At 37.3% G+C, this 9,262-nt stretch overlaps 1 protein-coding gene across 1 annotated transcript in view; it reads right to left on the bottom strand.

Annotated features, from left to right (window-relative positions):
* LOC101339587 (uncharacterized) overlaps nt 1–9,056 on the bottom strand; it is a 28,383-nt gene extending 19,327 nt beyond the window's left edge. Inside the window, 1 exon segment of the mRNA XM_073795047.1 lies at nt 8,979–9,056. Within this exon segment, the coding sequence (XP_073651148.1) occupies nt 8,979–9,056 (78 nt within the window).
* Between the last annotated feature and the right edge of the window lie 206 nt (nt 9,057–9,262).

Raw genomic sequence — 9,262 nt, forward strand, 5'->3', positions numbered from 1 at the left:
TTATTTCTCAAGGAAGAAGTATTTTGGTAAGTAAACAAACAAAATGTTACTGAATCCCATTCTTTACCACTAGCAGAGGTTTTGATTGTAGCTATTTGATAATCCACAACAGGATTTTTCCTGCTGATACATTGTATACACAGTCAGTAGAAAAACGAGAGAATTCTCTGCAGCACTCCATAGGAGGTGGTAGACGCCAATGTAAACTGTTTATAAAATGTTGTTCTGGTATACCCCTGTGTTGAAGAGTTGATTACGGAGGGTCTCTGTAATCCAGTTATTACATGACTGGGACAATATTTTGAAAATAATAATTTGATGTTTTGCATTCTTCTCTCCCACAAATCATTTTCCTTGGAAGCCATTATGCCATTTTGCCTCGGGAAGCAGGGAGGGTAGATACTTCTAAGTGAAAGAGATGCCAAAACAATGATCAGTGAACAGGTAGAATGGAGACACCATCACCTCAGAGTTTCTTTAAGCAGCACAGATCCACAAAGACCCTTCAGTTCCTCTCCACCCCATAAGGCTCTAAGGGGCTTATGAGGCAAGTTTTATTTAGTTTCTTTGTTGGGGGCAAGAATCAGGGTAGTAGGATAAAAGGTAGAAAACCAAAAAGAAAATATGTCCCTACCACATACTCTGGCTCAGTTATTTTAAGGACATTTCATTTTATTATTTATTTATTAATTTTTTTGAAATGGGTTAAAGTTTTTTTTTTAACCTTTTTATTTGATATTGGAGCACAGTTGATTAACAATGTTGTGTTAGTTTCAGGTGTACAGCAAAGTGATTCAATTATACATATACCTGTATCTATTCTTTTTCAAATTCTTTTCCCATATAGGTTGTTACATAATATTGAGCAGAGTTCCCTGTGTTATACAGTAGGAGGATTTCACTTTAAATTGATTAAACTTCATATTTATAGCCAAGAAATTCTTAAAATAATTTCTATATGTTTTCTCCTTAGACATTGTATTTTTTCTCTTTGAAAATTCAATTTGGGTCTTTTTATATCTTCCACGTTTCTCCTCAAAATGCTTATGTTTTCCTCTACGTTCTTGAACATATAAAATATAGTTATAACAACTCATAATAACTCTCATGATACTCTTGTCTACAAATTCTATCAGCTGTGTCATTTCTGGATCTGTTTCAATTGATGGATTTTTCTCCTCATTCTGGGACATATATTCCTGCTTCTTTGTTTGCCTGTAATTTTTTACTGGATTCCAGACATTCTAGATTTCACCTCAAGTGGGCACTGGATATTCATGTGTGTGTAATATAATATCAGTTCTTGAGCTTTGATCTGGGACACAGTTAAGTTACTTGGAAAGAGTTTGATCCTTTCAAGGTTTGCTTTCAAGTTTTGCCTGGCAGGTCCAGTGAAGTCTTTAATCTAGGGCTGATTTTTTTCCCCCATTCCTAAGGCAATATCTGTCTTCTATAATCTGTGAATTATGAAGTTTTCCCACTATGGCAGCTGGAAACAAACTATGCCTAGTCTGTGTGATTATTCCGAGGGTTGTTATGCCTATTCCTTTCCAGTGGTTCTTTCCCCAGTGTCAGGCTGGGGGAAACTCTCCGTAGGTCTCTTTGCTACTCGGCCCTGAGGACTCTTGGCCTCCCAATTCCATCTTGTCAACTCAGGAAGACCACGGGGCTTCATCCACATTCCCTTTCCCTGCTCTAAATCCTGGTAATATTTCCAGGCAGTAACCTGGTACCGTCATAGGACTCACCTCATTTGTACGCCCTCCTTTAGGGATCACCATCCTCCACTGCTTATTGTTCAATGTTTGAAAACTATTATTTCATATATTTTTTTCCTTTATTTTTTCGTTGTTTAAAAAGGCAGAAGAGTAAATCTGGTTCCCTGGACACCGTCTTGGTAAGAAATGGGTCCCTCTTTTCTTAATAGCTAAAAAACCGTCAATTTTATCTGGAAAATTTGGAAAGTCACTATACAAAACTATGCTTTGTAATAAGATTGTTCATAGTCTTGAGTTTTTAACACTTACTGAAACATTAATTCATTTTGTCAACAAACATTTGTTAAATGCTTACTATATGGCTGGTATTATGCCAGGAACTGGATTTCACAGACTTAAGTTTCTAGTATTTTAGTCATTACTTCTCTAAGGTAAATTTTAGTTTATTTTTATAATCTTAGAGATTTTATCGTCATTAGTATGAATTAATCTACATGACACAGTGTATCAGAATAAATTTTGCTCCTTTCCAAAGTTGTTTGGTTTTTCTTCAGTTATAATTGGCCCTGTGCATGCTAATGAAAATTTAAATTTCTATACATTTTCACATATAATTACTAATTTTAGTTGAAAACACAGGAGTAGGGAAACACTTAAAAATTCGCAGAAAATCAACAAAAATGATTAAGAGATTGAGGGTGACAAGAATAAAACTTTAAAAAATGAATTAAAAAAAACTTGCACAGAAACCACATTGACTCTTGGCTCAATGTGTATGTTTCCTGGCTGAGCAACAGTTGAGAAGGGAAGAAGGACAGTACCTCTTAAGTGAAGTTTGGGCAGCCATAGTGGAATCCCAGGTATTGAATGTGCTTTTCTATCTAAATGAGGGTCTCTAAATACTCAGCATCTCCCAATTATTTTACCTCCCCCTACCCCCCCCAAAATACTCTTGCTTTGTTTCCTGGTTGTATACATAGCATATCTTCATTTTCAAAAAGTCAAACAAAACTTAAAAGAGTATATATTTAAAAAAATAATCTTAAATCTTATACTCTGAAGTAATCAGCATTAATTTTTGATGACTATCATGTTATATATCTTGTTACATAAATAGCAAGCATAATTTCATATAAAAAGAATTGTACATTCTTTAAAATTATTTGTGGTCAATTTTTTAAAAATTAATTTATTTATTTTTGGCTGCGTTGGGTCTTTGTTGCTGCACACGGACTTTCTCTAGTTGTGGCGAGAGGGGGCTACTCTTCATTGTGGTGCGCAGGCTTCTCATTGCAGTGTCTTCTCTTGTTGCGGAGCAGGGCTCTAGGCGTGCGGGCCTCAGTTGTTGTGGCTCATGGGCTCCAGAGCGCAGGCTTAGTAGTTGTGGCGCACGGGCTTAGTTGCTCCGCGGCATGTGGGATCTTCCTGGACCAGGGCTCGAACCCGTGTCTCCTGCATTGGCAGGCGGATTCTTAACCACTGTGCCACCAGGGAAGCCCTATGGTCAATTTTTGTTTTCAAATTCCTTTCCCTCCCTCTCTCTCACATATATTCCTATTTTTAAATTAGTTAATTAATTAATTAAGGTTACTTTCACTGGAACCAGGGGTTAGGTTAGCCCTTCCAAAACCACATGGAATGAGAGTGGGGAAGGCTTCTTTTTCCAAAGAAAATTAGAGGTACCATTAGCAGAGCAAGGTGGATGGATGCTGGGCAATTAGAAACAGCAAATGCTCACCACATAAGGATTCTGGACATGGCGTAAAGAGACATATTAGCTTTGTGACCTTGAACAAGAGCCTTTAATTTCTCTGAGCTTTACCTTCTTCATCTGCACCATGGGCTTTTGGAAACTAAATGGAAAATGTACATGAAATGTAGAGTAGGCATTCTTTGATTGCTCACTACACTCCTACCTTTCTGCACTCATTCATGTTTTCAACAAGTATTTTGAATGCCTGTTATGTGCCAGACACTCTACTAGGTGCTAGAAATGTAATGTGGAGCAAAATCAGACGCATCCTGTCCTCAAGGAGCTTACAGATGTGGATACAACAGATACTAATCATAGAAGCACATTCATAAATGTTAAATTACATAATAAAGGGGCATGAAGGAAAGCTACCTGAGGAAGTAATCACTGTCCTTAGATCTAATGAAAGGTCAGTAGTTGACTAGGTAAGGAAGTGGGAGAGTTTTCTAGGCTGAGAAAAAGCATCGCAAGGCCCTGCAGTGGGAAGGGGCACTGTGTGTTTGAGGAACTGAAGGGAGGCCTGCACAGCTAGAGTGCCGTGAGTGAGGGGTTGTCCAGTGCAGATGAGGCTGGAGACAGAGTTGCCTTGAGGGACCATAAGAATTTTGTTTTATTATCCTAAGGACAAAGGGCAGTCACTGATGTGTTTTCAGCCAGGCAGTGAATAATAATGTTTGCATTTTGAAAAGATCACTTTCAGTGCAGTACTAGAGAAGTGACAGCGGGAAAGGTGGCTGGTAAGAGTGGATTTGACTAGAACAGCTGGGATGGTCCAGACCAGGGAATCTGGCCACTTAGACCAGGTTAATGTTAGTGAACATTCGGAGAGGTAGATGGATGAAGGTAACATTGAGCAGACAAGAATGGCAGGACTTCATGATGGCCTTGACCTGGGAGGTAAGGGAGAAAGTGTAGGTGCCAGAAATGAGTCGGATATTTTTGTTTTGATGCGGGGATGAAAGTTTTTACCATTCATTGCTGTGGTCTGAAGGTATAGTGGGGAGGATAGCCAGAGAACTTGAATTTGCTTCTGAATGTTGCGGAGTTTTAGATGCTTTTGAAGAATCCAAATGGTGTGTAGTTGACAGGTAGAAGTATGCATCTGTATCCCAGAAGTGAGATCTGGGCTGAAGACATAAAATGGTGTGCAACATCTCTGTGTGTAATAATTTAAACTACAGCTGAGGAAGTGATCACCTCAGGAGAACAGGAAAAGAAGTCCTTTCTTACCATTTATATTTGCGTATATTAAAAATTAGCCCACAAGATGTTATGACAAAAGCTACGTTGTAAGTACTGCTGAAGTAATAAAAGTACTTATAAGTACTATATATAAGTACTCGATATACATATTCACATTTAATGTATGTTTATGTAAATATTATATGAAATCACTATATATACGTATGTATAACTAATGCTTCATTTAAGTACTATATATATATATTTTTTTTTTTTTTTTTTTTGCGGTATGCGGGCCTCTCACTGTTGTGGCCTCTCCCGTTGCGGAGCACAGGCTCCGGACGCGCAGGCTCAGCGGCCATGGCTCACGGGCCCAGCCGCTCCGCGGCACGTGGGACCCTCCCGGACCGGGGCACGAACCCGTGTCCCCTGCATCGGCAGGCGGACTTTCAACCACTGCGCCACCAGGGAAGCCCCTAAGTACTATATTTTTTATAACTATCACTTTGAACTAGTTTCCTTACTCCATATTAACAGTCATTGTTTGACCTGTTGAAGATTTAGCCTACAGGTCATTTTTTTTTCGATTACCTTCGACGTTAATGATGCCATTCTAGTTTTGTAAAACAATGCAATATATGACATGCTTTTTATGTCTGAAGAGCCTTTAGCTCATCCCTTGGTAATACGCTTTTGATAATTGTTTTTGTGGAAGTTATATTCTTCCAGGATTTATGCACTGAGACTTGGCTGTAGATTTATTAATGATTTATTAATGTCCTCTCTTTGCATTACCCTGTGTCGGTGGTCTATCGTATACAATTTCTGCTGTGTTTTTCTTTTCCCTTCATGACAGGCCTGAGAGTGAAATTAATACAAAGATTTATAATTTCCTGTTTTTCCTTCCCTGTACTATCTTTTTGTAACCTTTAGCTCGTATGCGGCCATTTCTTTAAATATATGAATTTGTAGGGATTTATACTGCATACAAAATTGACAGTGCACTGACCTTACTTCTTACTTATAGTACTGCAATTTGCAAAAATTTCATTGCAAACAGTGGACTTTGATGGTTATGGAAAACATCCAGAAACACAATCTAGAACCTTTGGATTAAATAAGAAGCAAAATGAGCAAAGTAGATCATACAAAAGGGATTTTTTGAAGTGTCATTTTTAATCTTAACAATTCATGTGAAATTTGCCTTTTTGTCTAATGTAATCATATGAGTTTTAATATATATATATCACACTCAAATTATCAATATTTATTGATACAATTATGTAACTTTATCTCTCAAAATCTTAAAGTAAAATTAACTTGTCAGGAAGATATACTATATGTATCTTGTAGTGCTTACATATTCTGTGGCACAGAACCAATGGGGTGTAGGCCTCAGTGTTAGGGCACCATATACTGCTTTTGGTTAAATTGTCCTTAGGAGCATTTAACTTTGGTTAAAAGTTTTATCTACAACAGCAAAATGGGATAAAGATACTGCAAGTGTCTGTTTCATTCAGGCAAATGATTTGAACATAGACTCATAGTCAATTAAGTTTCATTTCTAGGAATTGAAGTTGTACTTCCAGATTATGTTGCCTAGTTTTTTTGTTTTTTGTTTTTTTTTCATTTTGTAGCATAAGTTCTTCAGTGATAAGGGTTGCTAGCTATTTGGTGTTTTAGCATCCAACACAGTATGTGGCACATAAGAGGTGATCAGAAAATAAATGTTACATAAAGGAATGAAGATGGATAAGTGAGTTACCTGTGTTCAGTATGCTCTAGCTGCAGTGCTTTCTGACCCACTTTTTAATTGACTACTAATATATGGAATCCATTTGGACAGTATTGAAAGTGTTCTTAAAAATAATGTTCAAAATTTCAAGTGTATTTTATAGATTCTCAGAACATGCTAACATAGCCTCATAGCATACAGTTATTGGACATTAGGGGGGAAATGGTATTTAGAAGATGGAGAATATCCAGTTAAATTTCTAAATTAATTTTTCTTATAGATGTAAAAGGTTGAAATACAGGCCTCAAGAATAAATGAGACTGTGGTTTTCTAATTAAATGAAATTCATTTCTAAATATCTGCTTCTTATTTTTTCATAAACTGTACTAAATGTTGACATTACTTTGGAGGTTGTCTTCTACGGCTTTATTCTTAATTACTCTGCATTTTTTTCTTTTATCCTTTATTGTGTATTATCTTTAAAAGTTGTTGCAATTCTTGAATAGTTGCAAATTTTCAAAGATTGGACTCTAATCATTTAATTATCTCCTTAAGGTGGTTGTCTAAAAAAAGGTATCTTCTAATTTTAAATATAGTTTTAAATTAAGTCAGAGGAAGCAAGGTTTGAAGTAAAGATATTTTCTTAAGTTAATTTTAATTTTGACAGCCTGCAGCTATTAGCTAATTATGGAGAGCTGCCTAAAAGAAAAACTCATTAGTATGTGAATAATAAGGCCATGTTCCTCATGTTCAGTTCAGTGTTCTTATGAAAAAAATCTTGCAAGTAAATATATCCACAGTGTTTTGAATTCACCAGTGTCTTGAATTTACTGGACTTTCAAATTTTACTACAAAAGACAGTTTTCTTCATAGTAAATTACCTATCCCACCAAAGCTCCATGTTAATGCAAACTAAAGTTGAAACAGATGGAGTAACAATAGGTCAGTCATGTAGCTGAGATTTTGTGAAGCTTTGGAAACGTGTAATATATCTTGATGTTAAAAAGGATTCATTTATATCATTTTTATATCTTTATTATGTCTTCATAGGGGTCAATCAGTGAAGTAGATGAAAATGATAATATATGAAGCCTTTACTGATTTTATGAGACATTAATCCATGTTTAAAAGGATGTCAAGGGCTTCCCTGGTGGTGCAGTGGTTGAGAGTCTGCCTGCCGATGCAGGGGACACGGGTTCGTGCCCCGGTCCGGGAAGATCCCACATGCCGCGGAGCGGCTGGGCCCGTGAGCCATGGTCGCTGAGCCTGCGTGTCCGGAGCTTGTGCTCCGCAACGTGAGAGGCCACAACAGTGAGAGGCCCGCGTACCGCAAAAAAAAAAAAAAAAAAAAAAAAAAGGATGTCAAAACACTTCCACTTCCAGGAAGATGTAGTAAATACATTTTTCTTCTTCATTCCCCTAAGTACAATTTTAAAAAACTTGGACATTATACATAAAACGAACACAAGAAAACTGAAAAGTAGAAAGACCAGTTAGGGATTTGGGGACTGAAGGAATGATGCGTTGGTCAGTTCCCAGGCTTTTTTTTGGCCTCATACATTCCAGACTTGGGGCTGGAGAAACCAGAAACCAGGGATACCAAAGAGCTCAGACAAAAAAAAAAAAAAAAAGAAAAGAAACAACAAAACAACCCAAAACCAAAAATTCAACAAAAGTCTGCTTTTTCTAGCCAAGGACCAGGAAAAGGACAACCTAGCTAGACAGAAAACCTTTACATAATAACCTTCTTTTACAGGCAAATAACACAGATTAAACTGTGGCCTCACTCCTACCCCACCAGCAAAGGTTGAGTGAGGCCCCTAGATTTCCACTTTTGCCAGGCTGTAATAAGGTGCCTCCAAAACTTCATCCTCTAGAGAAAAACAAAACAAAACTCATGTTCGCACAAAAGCCTACACACAGATGTCCATAGGGGCTTTATATGTAATAGCTAAATCTGGAATCAGCCTCCATGTCCTTCAGTGGTTGAAAGATTACATAAGTTGTTGTATGTCTATACCATGGAATAGTACTCAGCAGTAAAAATGAATAAACTGTTGTTGATACATGTGACAACATGGGTGAATCTTCAGAGAATTATGCTGAATGAAAAAAGCCAATATCAAAGGCTACATTCTAATTAAAACATTCTTGAAATGACACCAGCGTAAAAATGGAGAAGAGATAATGGTTTCCAAGGGCTAAAGAGGGTACAGGAAGGAGGGGAGGGAAGTAAGCGTAGCTGTAGAAGGGCCACATGAGGGATCTTGGTGGTGATGGAAATGTTCTCTGTTTGACTGTATCAGTGTTAATATCCCAGTAGTGATATTGGACTATAGTTTTGCAATTTATTGCTATTGGGAGAAGCTGTGTAAATGGTACGGGGTTCTCTCTGTGTTAGTTCTTACAACTCCATGTGAATCTATAATTATCTTAAAATTAAAAGTGAAATTAAAAAACCTCAGGTGAAAAGTAGACATTTTCCATGAATGAGATCAGATACTACAATTCCTCGCACAAAGAGGAAGATTTCCCACTTACAATGATTCTTTAACATGTTCCTCTCATGAGCTGTTTAAGCCTCTAATACCTGGTTTGGCTCGCCCTGGATTTGAAATGTAGCGGGGATAGGTGGAGATATGGCGTTCTTAAAAACTAGAGGGGCCATGTTTCCAAGATCTCTCCTTAAACTTCCTTAAAGATTCCTTGGTTGTCATTAGGCCAAACTTAAGTACCTTCAAATCCCAATTCTCGGTTATCCACTCCCTACTGTCTTAACCAGCTTCCTTCTTGAAATAGTTTGAGTCACTCTATGAAGAGTGCACACAGAGTCAGCCCATTAAAATAAAGATAAAAACCAAGAGTTGTGTAATG

The sequence above is a fragment of the Tursiops truncatus genome, chromosome 18 (genome assembly GCF_011762595.2).
Source record: "Tursiops truncatus isolate mTurTru1 chromosome 18, mTurTru1.mat.Y, whole genome shotgun sequence".
In the NCBI taxonomy this organism is placed as follows: Eukaryota; Metazoa; Chordata; class Mammalia; order Artiodactyla; family Delphinidae; genus Tursiops; species Tursiops truncatus.